This window comes from Neopelma chrysocephalum, unplaced genomic scaffold (genome assembly GCF_003984885.1).
Source record: "Neopelma chrysocephalum unplaced genomic scaffold, ASM398488v2 Primary Assembly neopelma1_89, whole genome shotgun sequence".
Lineage (NCBI taxonomy): Eukaryota > Metazoa > Chordata > Aves > Passeriformes > Pipridae > Neopelma > Neopelma chrysocephalum.
Genome location: NW_020897751.1, coordinates 3679793 through 3694291, shown reverse-complemented (window position 1 = coordinate 3694291; position 14499 = coordinate 3679793). Strand labels below are relative to the sequence as shown.

General features: G+C 48.8%; 1 protein-coding gene across 16 annotated transcripts in view; it reads left to right on the top strand.

Annotated features, from left to right (window-relative positions):
• The window catches only part of COL13A1 (collagen type XIII alpha 1 chain), an 87663-nt gene that overhangs the window by 24111 nt on the left and 49053 nt on the right, over positions 1 to 14499 (top strand). For 15 of the 16 annotated variants that reach the window (XM_027692879.1, XM_027692878.1, XM_027692875.1 and 12 more), the window contains exons 4-7: positions 4117 to 4124; positions 9373 to 9408; positions 10016 to 10042; positions 11710 to 11760. In XM_027692879.1, coding sequence (XP_027548680.1) covers positions 4117 to 4124; positions 9373 to 9408; positions 10016 to 10042; positions 11710 to 11760 — 122 coding nt within the window. The remainder of the gene's footprint in view (positions 1 to 4116; positions 4125 to 9372; positions 9409 to 10015; positions 10043 to 11709; positions 11761 to 14499) is intronic. The other variant, XM_027692867.1, reaches the window with a different exon arrangement.

Sequence of the window (14499 nt, the reverse complement as noted above, 5' to 3'; positions counted from 1 at the left end):
GCATTTGAGAGCCTTTTGAGAATGGACACTTTTCAATACAGCAGGAAATGCCCTTAAATGGATGGGATCATTTCAATGATCCTTTTGGTCCAGAGAGCATTGCTGTCTCTCAAGCTGGAGGATATCTCTGCCATCAGCGGAAGGTCACTTACCAAACTGACCTGCTCCAATACATCCATCTTCTAACATCTGCTATTTTGGAACACGGGACTTTCCAGATTAGGATAAATATGACCCACTTAACAAAACTAAGCATCCCTTCTTGTGAGGCTGAAGAGGGTACAGCATGGAGAGTGGCTTTTTATCTCTCTGTGTGGGTGAGAGCAAAGGGTTCCTTATAGTTCTGTTTTTGTTAGTCACTGGTTGAACGGGCCATATGGAAGGTCAGGTGAGGAGAGGGCTCTGTGGCATGGCCTTGCTGTTCATCACAGGTGTGTCCCTTCTGTATCTGCAGTAAGGTGGGTTTAGCCTATCTGCAGACCGTGGCTGCCCATTTACTCATTTGGGCTACAGGGAAGGCAGAGCTACTTTAAGGAAAGCTTGTCTGCATAAAAACCAGAGCAGCTGAGAAGGGACAGCGCAGATGGTGTTAATTTCCAGAGGCCATATGTTTGGAGGGACCCCGGGTACCCCTACAAGAATTCTTTGTTTTCTCAATGTTCAGTTTCAAAGGTGCTCTGGGGGTCTCCTCTTTGCAGGAGACCGCTGCTTCCTCCCACTCATCCACTCCCGACACGTTTGCTCCGTCCCCTCCTCTGTCCCCCGCTGCTCGCCGAGCCCCGCAGCTGGATAAACAGCGATCCAGTGCTTACAGCCCTCTGGTGCCTTCCAGCGAGGTGCCGGCACGGAGAGAGGCTTCCTGAGCTGCCTATCGTGGGCGGACGGCCGTGCTCAGCCCGCGTGCCAGCGCCAGCATCGCTCCAGGCCCAGCAAGATCAGGTTCAAAACACACGGCATCTGGAGGTGCTAATTACAAATGGGGGTTCTCTATCTGTGCACGGCTGAGGGATTTGGTGGTCTGGGAGCTCTAGGTCTCTCTGCTGCCTGGGCTTAGCTATGGAATGGGCTTAGAAACGTTTGCGGTAGCTTTGATCTCTGCTCTGTTGACTCATTGTCCCTTCTCTGTTGACTGTTTGTATGGAAAGGGGATCTAGCTCTTCTCCTGTGCAGCACCACCTCTATCTCACCTCACAAGAGCCTGCTGTAGGGAGAGGAGGAACGCCCAGAGGCGTGATTTGTACTTGTGGCTGTTGATAATATTGGCTCCAGGTTGTTTGTGGAGCTCTTTGGAGTTCGCCACCATCAAGAACTGGCCCACTTGGGGGCAAGCAGGCCTGTTTCAACACAGCTGCCCCAGTCTGGCTGGGAGTGCGGGACACTGGTGACATGAGGGACAATGTGCAATGGTGTTGTGGTGACTGTTGCAGTTCAAGTGGCTTTTGTGAAGGCTCCCATGCAGCCTGGTGGACTTGTGGGTTTGCCCCCTTGGCTTACAGAGTTGTCAGCGTCCCTGACCAGGCCAGACATCTGGCCAGGGGCAAGTCCAGTGCACTGCCCAGGAGAGGCTGGCTCAGCCTGGCCACCAGTGGTTGGAGCAGTTGGGAGTGGAGGTGCACATATCCCTGTCCTCCTTTGCCAGCTCTTTCCTCTAATGTGCGTTGACTACTTGTTGTATTAAGAATACACTTCAGAACCTCTGCTCCACCTTCAAGTTTATCACTGGGACAGAATATGACCAGTGCATTTTGCTGAAGCTTTATTTTGCTTTGTAAAATCCCCAGTGCTTTGCAACAGCTTATCCAGCAACACCTCCTCCCTCCCTGCTGTCTTTGAGACATCTTGCCTCCTCCTCCTCTCCCTTTTCCTCCTCCTCCAGCCCATGTAAGATGATGTTGCTTTTGGAAATGACTCTGTCTGAGGGCTTCGCTTTCTCCTGGGTCACATGGACGATCCCGGCATTTGAAGCCCAGTCCCTGGATCGTCTCTACCAATTGACTTATTGCAGCCAAGACTCTGTCCCTGCAGCTCCCTGATGTGTGTTTACACAAGACTGTGCAGTCCCCCCTTCACAGAACCATTAATTTTATAGAGGGCATATAACAGAGATGGGCCTCCACTATGCCTCCTGCCTTTGATCTGTGTGGGGTGCGTGGCCTGGTGGGCCCAGAGCTGCCGGCAGCGCTGATTTACTCTGCTCTGTGGACGGAGCTTCTGGAGCAAACAAGAGCTTATGTTTTCTTGCAGTGGTAATAGCAACACCGTTACAGGCTGTGCTGCTGGCTGGGTGTGTTGGGGCTAGAAGGGCAGGGATGGCTCAGGGTTTGCTTGTCTTTAAGTTTTTCTTTTAATATTAGCTCAGTGATTTGGCTCATGCAAGTCGTGAGTGCCCCAATCCCACGCAGACAGGCGGGTTATTAAGGGTCTGCAGTGTTACTAATGGAAATAAAGTCCGTGTATTGGCAAGCCATAAGCATTGACCTTGTGACAGGGCGCTCACTCTGAAACAAAATCTCTCCAGAACAGTTCTCTCACAGAACTTCATTGTCATCCAAGCCAGACTCAGAAGACTTTCTTTTTTTTTTTTTTTTTTTTCTCCCAGTCTGGCATAAATTAGGATTCCTGGATGTGAGTCTGACCTTGCCCTCCAAAATGAACTCTCTGATGAGGAACCCTTTTGTTGTTTAGGCTTGATGTACCAAGTAGGACACTGACCTCAGCATCAACACTGGTTGTGGGGCAATTGCCAGACCAACCAAATCTGGGTCGCCCCTGAGATCCTGTCCTAAATTTGATTGGAGTTGAGTTGTTGAGCCTTCTGGCTGTGAGTGTTGACCTTAGCTCTGTCTGTCAGTCATCACGAAGGTGCTAAGCTTTATTATTTTTTAACCCAAAGGTACCCTTTAGAGGTAACCTCTTCTAAATGAACCACGATGAAAGCTGTGTCTAACAGTGGCATTTGACAGGGCAATTTTAGGTCACCAAAGCTTGATAGCCAAACCATTTGCTGAAGCCCCTGGTATGAAAGAGTCATGCTAAGTGAGAGATTTCCAATGTGGAAAACGTTTGTTCATCCAGAGTCTCGGGTTTCTTTTATGGACTTTCAGCCAGGGGCATTTTCAGGATGACGACGTATTCCGCAGGTGCTCACTGTGACATCCGCCTCCCGTGCAAGGAGGAGGCTGCTGCCTGTTATCTGTCAGCTCGCCTGTTATACTGCTTAGCCTTAATTCTTGGCACTCTGTATAGAGAAAAAAAAAGAAAACAAGAGTATCTATAAAGTATGGAAAATGTAGAAGCCCCTGACAGTTGTATGGTGTGTCTTGCTTCTCCCACAGAGAGGAAACCACAAAATAGTGAGTCCAGGGGTTTCTTTCCACACACACAATATCTGTCAGGATTTTGAGGAATTTTCTGGGAACTGATGAAAGAAATGTGCTCTTTAAGCCCTGATATATACTGTACAACTGTTCTGTACAAGGGAGTTGCAGTGCTCCACACTGGCAGGTTCCAAAAAGCTTTCCAAAATAAAAGAAACCCAAAGGATTTCAGGGAATTTCTTCCAAGAGGGCAGATTGGCTTCTATTGGAACATAGGCAGAAGCAAAGGAAAAAATTTGCTTATATTAAAGAGAAAAGATACCTGATACGTTTAATAGCTGTAGTTTTCTAATTACCTTTTCACACCTTTGCAAGATCACCAATGCTGGTGGGAAGTGCATAGGAATTTTAGCAGCAAAGGGGCTCTTGCCTCCCTAGATTCAACTTTTTCAGTCCCCAGGGGTGGCAGGGATGTGAGGTGGAGTCACACAAGTAACAAGACCCCCACTCACGTGTGCTGAAGGACCAAAACTGTGTGTAACAGTGTCAAGAGCCTGAGTTGCATGGCCTTCCCAACACAGGGCTGTCAGAGGCTGCCCTGCACTCAGTGATTATTAGCAGCTGCTAATTGTGGGGATACCTTAATTAACAAGCAGAGAGTTGGTGAAAGTGCGTCAGCACATGGGAGCAGCCTCAGGATCAACCCAAAAGATGGTGCAATGTTTTTATCTAGTCCTTCTGGTTAGCATTTATTACATTAAAATAATTAATGATTGTTAATTTTTTTCCTCTCTTTCAGGTCCGCCTGTAAGTACCAAACCTCTATGGTTTTAGAAGCTGTTGACACAGAGTTTGTGGGGCATGAACTGGCACAGTTTCCTGTCTGTGGTGTCTGGTGTGGTAGCCAGCTTTGCAGCCCTGGTACCCTGGGATCTCCCAAACAGCAAGTACTGTGGGTTGTCAGGACCTATATTGGAGTGGGATTGCTCTTGCCTGCAATTCAGCCTGTTAGGTGGAGATAGAGTGAGCAAGGGATGGGGACACAGCAAAACCATGTGGTACAGGTGTCTGTGTGTTACCAGTTGGCCCCACATACCCTGGGGGAACCGCCTGCATGTGCTTCACATGCACTGGGTGCCACACACTGAACAAGGCGTGTGTGCAAAAAAGAGAAAGAGAGATCGCAAACACATGGCAGGAGCTGAGCTGGAGGGACTTGTTCCCTGCTACTTCACCCAGGCTGGCTGAACTGCTGGGCTCTCAAGTATAGCTGCACAGCTATCAATTTCCAAGGAAAAATTGTGTTGACAGCTTCCTTTTCAAATGTTAGCTAATGTAAAACCTCAGTGCAGATGATTTAGGCTTCAGGAAAATAGCTAGGTTATTGCAGAAATTTTCTTGCAGCTATTAAGAGACCCACAGTGAACCAGCAGCAGCAATGCAAGGACTGAGGCCATGTATCTCTCAGGATTATAAAGAAACACTATATTGTCTCTAGCACAGTCCTTCCAGGGGAAATGGTTTATATTCGTGTACAATAGAGTGACTATAGTGGGTTTCTGTGGAGGAACATGAGAAGTTAAACATACGGTAGTCATCTTTTGTCTGTTCATGCAAAAATGTCTTAAACAGTTTGCAGATGACGTTCTGAGGAGAAGTAGTTGCTGTGCATAACCTATTTTCTTTCCCATTTCATCAAGCTGAAATGCTATAGACAGAACTCCCCCAGATATACGAGCACAGACTTATTTAATGACAACAATCTTCCAAAAAGTTGCACCTTCTAGGCCAAAAGGTCTGAAAGTGTTTCACAGCTGGAAGCCCTGATCCACACAAACCTTCAGCTTATCCCAGGGGCTTTGAGGATGAGGACTGAAGTGGATGTATTTCAGCATTAGCTGTGGGTTTTTGGGAAGAAAGCACTGCTTTGGAGGGGGCTGCAAGTGGAATCCATCCATGGCTGTCCCTCCTACTCCAACCTGGGCAGCGAGATGTTGGCATTAAATAGACGGGGTGGGCACAAAAGTGGTAGTGGTGTTGGTATGTCCGTTATTGCTGTGAGAAATTAAAGAGAAATGAAAAGCTCAGCACAGACATCTCCTAGAGAGCAGTCGGTGCCTTGTGGGGTGAGGAAGACGCACACTCCAGGCTTCCTCTGCAGCACTAAGGGTTAGAAACCTAATATTGTAATGAGAGATTGAAGCCTGGCAGAAGCACATGAGACCACCAGAGAAGTGCTGACATTATTTGCTACTGTATCCTGGCTTATTGCGACCCCTGAACCTGCCTCCGCATGCAGACTTCCAGGACAGGCCATGAGAAGTGCTACAGCCAATGGAAATAATAAAAGGAAGCCAGGCAGACTGAGTGTCGTTAGCCAAGGTGGAATTTGTCCTCGGTTAGCATCACCCTCATCTCATTCAGGACCTCTTGGGTTTCTGATGGCTGCTGAGTGAGACCACTGTGAGCAAAAGTTCACTTCTGAAGAGCCAAATGGAATCCTCCATGTCACCATAGGAAATATTTCCCCCCTCATATTTCTTATGATTAAAATGGCAATGGTTTTATGAGCAAACAGACCTGGGCTCCTGCCTGGCTGACTGTCATACACATTGTTCTGGAGAGCAACCCTGAAGTGCTGACCACCTCACATCTCTCTCCTGTTTTTGTTTTCCAGCTTGCAAAACACAGCATGCAGTGTGGCAGGGCTTAGCTCTCAGTGCTGGTGTTGGCTTGAGTGTGGAGGTGGGCAGAAATACTCACTAGAAACGCACTGGGCCCCGCTTGTAGTCTAGGACAAGGAGGAGAAAAGCCAGGGAAGTGGATGAGCAACAGCACAGCAGCAGAAGGGGTCTTCATGCTCTCCTCTTGCCCAACTGATGCTCCCACCCTTATTTGTGAAGTCAGTTGAGGCTTTGGTGAAGGCAAGGGCAACCCGCAGTCATGTAAGATATTTGGTGAGATTGAGACTAAAAGGGGCAAAGGAAGGAAGGAAATGATGAAATCGTGCAATAGTCCAGAGGTTTCCAGACTCTTTCGCTGTCTGGACCACATCCGAAGCAAAAGATCCTCTCATGGACATTTTCTCTCCCATTTCTGATCATGCAGCATTTCTGTGGCAACTGCAGCAATTCCATACGTGAAAAAATAATATTTAGCAGATGGAAAGTAAGGAAGAAAGTCAAAGCCCTGTAATTAGCTTATTCTCCATGGAGTTGCAGATACCTTCAGAGCCCGTGCAGAGAGCTGTGGGCAGAGCCATGCTGAAAGGAGACAAAACTTCACAAGCAGGAGATTAGGAAACCGAAGCAATCAGAGCTGATGGTCAAGGAGCTGTGGAGAGTTTTTTAACCATTCTGTTTCCTAAACCCTTCCATGTGATTTCATCTCTTTATCAAGCCCTCCCTTCAGAGTTTGAAGGTAGTTTTTGCTGTTTCTGTGTATTTGTCCCAGGGCCTCAGAGAAAGGCCTGGGCTCCCGGTAGGTACTTCCTTCTTTCTGTCTCATCCCCTCATTCTCTCTGTCTGGCAGTACTTTGATCAGGAGGCCTCCAGCGTTCGTAAACTGGGAGAAGGAAGTCTGGCATAGAAAATGTGCTGTGGAACAGAGTATTGCAAACAGGACATGGCTCATACAGAACAGGGACTGCAGGAGCTTTGTAGGACCAAACCTGAGGGTAACATAATCCCCATGAGCCCTCCTATGTGTGGAAAACATTACTTTTGAAGACACCTTTGTCAGCTTGAGAGTCTGGTTGAAGAGGCAGGGTGTGCAATATTCTTGCTGATGGGACTTGCTAGTTGCAGCAGGATTTAGAAGGCCTAAGTCACTCTGGGACAAATGCAAAAGTCTGTAATAACAGTATCTGCATCTGAGTTAGTCATGAGTGAGGAAGGAGCGTGGGTTTTGGAGTTAGAGCTGTGTGCTTTCCTGGTGATGGCTCCCCGCTCCCCAGGCTGCTGCTCACCTGGAGACTGCACGAGTTGCAACAGGCAGTTTCCTAATGAAGGAAATGCAAACTGTGCTGCTGGCTCTCCCCTGACTCAGGACAGAGGCTGCTTGTTGCCTTTCATGCTCTTCTAGCTCCAATGTGGAAGCTTCAGGCGGCTTTGCACGACTTCGTAACCAACCTACATGGTATCATCCACCCACGAGTGCTCTTTCCTGGCTCCCTGTCACAGACAACCTTTCCTTATAGACATCTGGCATTTATTTGCTGTCCTACTGGGAGCTCCCCCTTTGCTGTTATTGCTTGGAGGGCTGTAATGCTGTGCAGTCACATACCAGATACGGTGCCGTCATGTACCACTCTGACACCAGGTACTCACGGGAGACCTGACACGGCTCAGCCCTGACCTTGGGCTCTTCCTGTTCAGGCACCAGCCACAGCAGAGCCAGGAGAAATGAACTCAGCTTTTACCTCAAACCACGAGGGAGATCAGCCTGGGCTCAGCTGTGGAGAAAAGCAGCATTTAAGGGACTAAAAGCAGAGGAAAGCTCAGCGTTACGTTTTCCAGCAGCCACAAAGGAATCCCAGGGCAAGATGCTGACACCAGGAGTTTTGCTCGCTGCTGGCACACAGAGATAGGCAAATATTAGCAGGACTGAGAACCCGCCTAAAACCCTGGAAGAAAGCAGTTTCCCATAATATATCATGGACAAAATTTAAAATCAAGCAGCTGTTTAGCGTTTGATCCATCTGCAAGGGATGCTTTTGCAAAGCATGTACTGCTCTTCAATTTATCAAAACATGGGCTGCATGGGAAGGAATGCTCCCCACACCGAACAGCTCCACAGAGGGAAGTGGCTAAACTTCCACCAAGGAATGGTTTGATTCCAGGCAATAATGTCGGAGTTTGGGTTGTACAGCCAGAAGAGCCTTTGTGTACACCCGGAAAAACGAATATAGTGAAGTGCCTTCCCATTCCAGAGATTTCAGAGTACGTTCACACGCGCCGGGGCTGAATGTGGGGGAAGGCACGAAGAGGTGGCACCGATGAGGCCGGTGTCTCCAGCTGCAGAAACCAGAAAACCAGGTTTGTGCCCACAGACACAGTCAGCCATGGGCAGGAAAACTCTGTTTTACATAAGGAAACCCCAAACATTGCTGGAAACAGAACTGAGAGATTATTATCATGTCATTTTTGCAAAATATAGAGCAGAAGCTGCATGACTGCTGAAGCCATAATCATCAAGATCCTTTAGCAATGAGCTGCTGTCTTCCAGATCTGCACAGCCTTCAGTTTTGGTGACCAGGAATGCAGAGGGGGGTGGTTTGGTTTTTTTTTAATTGCATAGTTAAATTTAACTGCAAGAGGCAGCAAACTGCCTTGTAGGTAAGTGGCTGAAGAAAATTGCCACCAGTCCTGTGTTCGTTGTTTACGAGGCTCTGTCCAGTGTCTCCTGACCCACAGTCATTCCCAAAACCACTGTTGGGATCGCTCACACCCTGACAATGCACTGGGAAGTAACTCAAAGGGGTAGAGGACACTGAACACAGCTGCTCATATGTCTTCTTCCAGACATGCTTTTTCCTGTGTCAGCTTGTGTTCTCACATTTTTCTATTGCTTCTGGACAGGACTGTATTTTCAAGTCTAAGAGAATTGTGTTTCAAAATGATAACTCTATAAATAAGTAGCTAACACCCAGCTGACTTTGGTCAAGAAAGAGAAAAACGTGACAGTTGGCTACTTCAGGAAGCCAGTTCCCAGGACCTGGATTTTATGAAGTGTTGGAAATTGGGATTACACTTTGTTTGACTGGAGACTCTTGTCCTTCTTTTGCTGCCTAAATTGCAGTGTGTGATTTCTGTTGTGAGATTTGCTGTTTTGTCATATATGCACATGAACTGGTGGCTCACACATGTTCTTAAAGACAGGTTTGGGCACACGCAAACGCACTTTCCTCTCTTTAACTTTCTTTCTACCCCTCAAAATCCCTCGACACTTGCACCGCAGCACAAAGCTGCTGCTGTGGCACACTTCATTTGTGCTGTTTTATAACCTTGCTTTTGGTCAGTTACCAATTGCCTCTTGATTTTGCCTTAATTGCCAGGGAGACAAAGGTGCGATGGGGATCCCTGGGCGGCCGGTAAGTCAAAACCTCTTGTGTGTGCCTTATCCTCCCCATTCTCTTCCAACCCCCAGGATTTGGCGGGGGGAGCTTTCAGGATGGTCCTTGGCAGGTGTCAGTGTTCTCTCTGAGCCCCACACCTGAGGGGCTCCCCTTGTTGCAGCAGGGTGACCAGCCCTGCAAGCCACATACATGCCAGGAGGGGTGTTTCCATTCCCTCTGCTGTGCTATCCAGCTCCTCCTCTGGTTCAGCATCTCCCTGGTTGGGTGCCTCCTGCTCCACCTTGTGTGCTGGCCAGGCTTGCTAACTGTGGGCTTGCTAACACGCACCCCTGCCTGCCACCAGCAGCTGCCCTTTCCAGACAATTCTGCCCTGAGTGAAGGGGACCATCCCCTGCCTGGCTCAGGGCTGTATTTTGGAGCTGCTCCTTGCTCGGGCATCCCATGATGAGGATGGGGAGGAGGGCTGGGGCAGGAGCTGAGGTCACCCTGCTCATCCCAACCCCATAGCCAGGGTTTGGGGGCGGGAGAGCGTGCCCCTGCCGCTGACGCCTGTGTTTGTCTCTCTCTCTCTCTCTTCCCTGCACCCTCTTGCATGTGGCTGCGGTGGGTGCCACTGACCCAGGGACTAAAAGGGCAATCTGGAGAGAAGGTGAGTCAGCTTCTTGTAGCCTGTAGCATCCCCAAACTCTAGGGCCTCCTCTATGGCCAGCCCAAGCTCCCTGGTCACAGTCATGGCCACTGCAGCCAGCTTTGGGCTTCCACACCCCCAGGCTGCCCCATCTTCCGTGTTAGTGCAAGTATATTTCCCAAATTCCTTCCAGGCTACTCAGCCTCTGAAGACGCTGCGTTTCTTGTTTATGACAATTTACTAACAGCATAAGAGCCAGCGGGCACATGCAGGGCTTCCCTCCAGGCTTCCTGGGTTTTAACCATTGACTTTCTTCCCCACTGGCAGCTCTGCTTGACCTAATCAACCTGCAGCTCCCCTCCACCTCCCAGGTTAGCCTGATCCCTGGTGCAAGCAGGAGCAAAGAAGAAAATGGCACAGCATGCTCCTATTTCTGACACAGTGGAACACCACCTCAAAGACTGCTTGCTGTGTAATGAGTTGGTGTTTTGTGCCCACAAAGAACTGGTGGTTTGCAAAGCACCCTACTGCTGGCCCCTGTTTTGACATTTCAGTGTTAGTGTATTTTCCCCAGAGCTGTGAGTACTTCCCACCCGTGAGAACAGGGAAATGGAGGTGTTTGGGTTGTGTGAATAACTGAGTAACAATGTGTAGGAATTAGGAAAGGGATGAATATTCACCTGAGAGAGGTATCACCTGTGCGCTACCATACCAGGCCTATTTGCTCCTCTTCATAGTAGATAGAGAGAAAAGTACAACAAGGAAGGGTAAGGTAGGACAGAGATTCTCCTTCCTTGCTTTCACTGCTTGCTCACTGGAGCCAACCAACATTATCCAACAGACTAAGATTTCCCCACCTGAAGCCATCCTGCTTTTTCTCTGCATGTCCTTGCGTTTTTCTCTGGCCAAAGTTTTCAATGTGAAGGGGCAGCAGATAGATACAAACAAACAGTGGAAAAAAATCCATTGTCCCTGCTTCCCCAAAGCCCTCTGTGAGAGCCCTAGGTCCTTGGCAGGCCACAGCTTTGTTTTGCAGAGAGCTCTGCTTGCTTGCAGGCTGCTTAGTTTATGGGATGCTCCATCCCAAAGATCCCTGGCCCTGGGCACTTCTGGAGCTGCCTCTCAGGAGTACACTGTTCTCCAGAGAGAGGGACATGTCCTGTCCATCGCACACCGTGGGTGGCAAGGAGCTGGAGAGGCAGCTGTTTTCTTTTCCAGCAAGCACTTTGCTCTGTTTTCATCCACATCTCAGCTGAGTTTGAGAAGTACACAAGCTGCCCACAGCTCCCATTTCCCTGAAGCCCAGCACATCCCTCCTTCTTTCTTCTGCAGGACATAGTCCTCCTGGACTCACAGTAAGGAAACAGCAAGGGTTTCAGGCCATCTTTCACACTTGCAATGGGGCAGAACCTCTGTTTTGCCAGAAAGTGTTTTATGTGTTTATCTTTCTTCTTACTGTGCAGCTTCCATTTTCTGGCACTTCTGAGCAGCTACAAATGACATCTCTTTTCTCCTGAAGTGTGAGGCAAGAGCTGGGGGAGGCCAGAATGGCAGCTGCCCCATAAGCCCTGAAGGTCTCACACCTGAGGCACCCTCACTTAACCCCAGTCCTGACAGGAGTATCATTGTCTTTGTATTTTCCTTTCCTCCTTTGCTCACCCCTCTTCCTCTCCCTCGTGTCTCTGCAGGGTGCTCCAGGAGAAGCCGGCATGTCTATCATCGGGCCCCGCGGTCCGCCTGTAAGTGGCTTTTCTCTCTATTTTTGGCTGATGCAGGATGTGGGCAGGTTACTGGGAAAGACTGAGGAGGGGCACTAAGACACAGCATCAGCTGGAAAGAGCAAAAACCCTGTATAATGTGGTTCCCATACTGAGCCAGTCTTGGTTTTATACTGCTATTATATACTATATATAATGAAATTACAGCTCATTCTCCAGAACAAATAAGGAAGCCTTTCCTTGCAAGGAAACCATATTCCTGCATTTAAAAGGAAGAAGCATCCTTTCTTTTTGCAACAGGGCTGCTACCACTTTTGCAGAAAATACACCCTTTGCCTGGCTGATCTCAACCTGGGTTTCTTCAGCAGGGGACAAACCCCCTGATTTTGATGAAGAAGCAGGATCAGAGCTAAGCTGATGAGTGGCGAACTCACAAAGACAAGTAGTTTGGAGGTCTTGTCAAGTACCCAAAATCTTGGAAACTCTTTGTCAGCACATTTGGCACTATCTGGACAGCCCCTTAGCTGTCTGGGGCGATGAGGAAAGTGCAGGCAGGATTATGCATCCTGTTCCAGCAAAAGTGTCTCTGCAAGGTGCAACGAGTCAGGCAGACAAAGCTTTTTGCAAGGATAAGGTCATAAAAAAAGACCAAGTTGAAGGGTTGGAGTGTGTTTACGTGCCCTAAACACTGGATGTTTCTTACACTGTGGTTCAGCCGGCAGGCCTCTGCTTTTGTGAGGGTGCAGCCAGTCCTCTCCACTCCATCCCTGCACAGCCTCCACCAGAGATTTCCATGAAAAAAAGACCTGGAGATCCAATTCTCTCCCTCCCAGTGGGCACTTCCGATTTTGATTAACCTGTGAAGAGCACCATCCTTGACCTGCAGAGAGGATGGGCCACTGGAGCCTTTGTTTCACAGCGGAGGTCAAGTGAGAGAGACCTAGGCAGTGAGAACACTTGGCTACATCTGGCTTTCCAATTAACTTTCCAAAAGCCCCATGGCAAGTGTTTCTAATAACAAACAGCTTTGCTGGTTCCCAGACCCACCTGCCTGGGATGCTGGAGTTTGAGAAGTGACAGAACCAAAACCTAGGACTCAAACAATATGCCCAGCAGATGGTCCCTGGCCATGTGTCCATGTGAGGAGGAACAGCTGGCAGGTCTCTCAATGCCAAGATCTGAGCAAGACCACCTCCACAAACAGCAGATTTTGGAGGGTAAGTGCCCTGTGGATTTTGCTGTTTCTCCCAGGCTGTGGCTCTCAGCCCTCTGGACAGTGTAGTTACAGTAATTGGAGAGAAAAACCATCAGTCCCTGTCCATGTAGGTCCTGCAGAGAGAGACAGGCATTACTGTTTTCTTGAAGGACACATGCCTGGTTTGCAGGACAGTTTTTAATGTCTGCTTTGGTGCTGCTGCCTTTGCTGCGGTTTGGGAAAGTGCAGAACACGTTGCATCTTCAAAGCAGCAGAAAATTTAGATGGCAAATGGTATCTAAAATGGGGTTTTGCCTACACCAGTCAAAGCCCTCATGTGCCAGGACTGGCACAGTTCCACACTTTTCCCGCTGCAAAGCCTACTGTGAAGATGATCCAGTTTCCTGGGGAGCTGGTGATAGGTCAAAAGGATGGCTGAGCACTGAAGACAAACAAGGAAACCCTGGCCAAGGGGCCACTCGGAAAGACGTGGGATGACAAATAGTTTCCAGATTTTTGTTTGGAGGTTGAAGTTTTTGCTCGAGCTCAGAGCTGCTTAACTTCTGGCCAGAGAGGGACAGTGCAGCAATAGTGGCAGAAACAGACAGTCTCCATGATTTGGCAGCTCCCAGGATTACATTCTTCATACAATCAACATTTTAAAAAGAAGACAAGGAAAAGCAGCCACCCAACAAAAACAGTCTCTTGGAATCACTCACTGCTGAACTGTTGTCTTGGCGTGATACTGAGCAAATCACTCTGCTGTCCTCCAGAGAAAGAGGCAACAGTCTGTAGTCTATAGAGGAAGCCAAATTGCACCATTTCCAGGTTTTTCTCCCTAATTCTTTTTTTAGCACTTCTTGTCCGGGGAGGTGTCCAACAGGGAACCAAAACTAATGAATTGTGGCTAGGCTCTTCTTGCTTCTTGCCTTTTCAGAAGCCAGCGGTGGACAGATCCTCTAATTTATAGCCTATCTTCCCTCCTGGTCACTGGCCAACAGGACCAGGTGGTTTTCTATGTATCTTGCAAAGCAAAGCTGACCAAGTTCAACTCTGCAGAACTAAAAAACCAGTGCAAATGTGATAAGTTTCTGCTAGCATTGTGTACAAAACCAGAACTGCCAGTGCAACATGAGGCATTTTGTGGAATGGGCACATCCCTCAAACTCTGCAAAAGGACTGTTTGGCCCCATCCTCTGCAGGGTTAAACCTTCACTGAGTCTCTCTGCAGATAGAGGAGATGTAACCTGAAGGTGAAGGGTTTCCCTGCCAGTGTAGCTCTGAGGTCCCTCCCAAAGGATTCTTATTGCTTCACTGTGGCAAACCTCGGTCTCACAGCCCAGCAAGCCCATCCCTTCCCTTCCCTTCCCTTCCCTTCCCTTCCCTTCCCTTCCCTTCCCTTCCCTTCCCTTCCCTTCCCTTCCCTTCCCTTCCCTTCCCTTCCCTTCCCTTCCCTTCCCTTCCCTTCCCTTCCCTTCCCTTCCCTTCCCTTCCCTTCCCTTCCCTTCCCTTCCCTTCCCTTCCCTTCCCTTCCCTTCCCTTCCCTTCCCTTCCCTTCCCTTCCC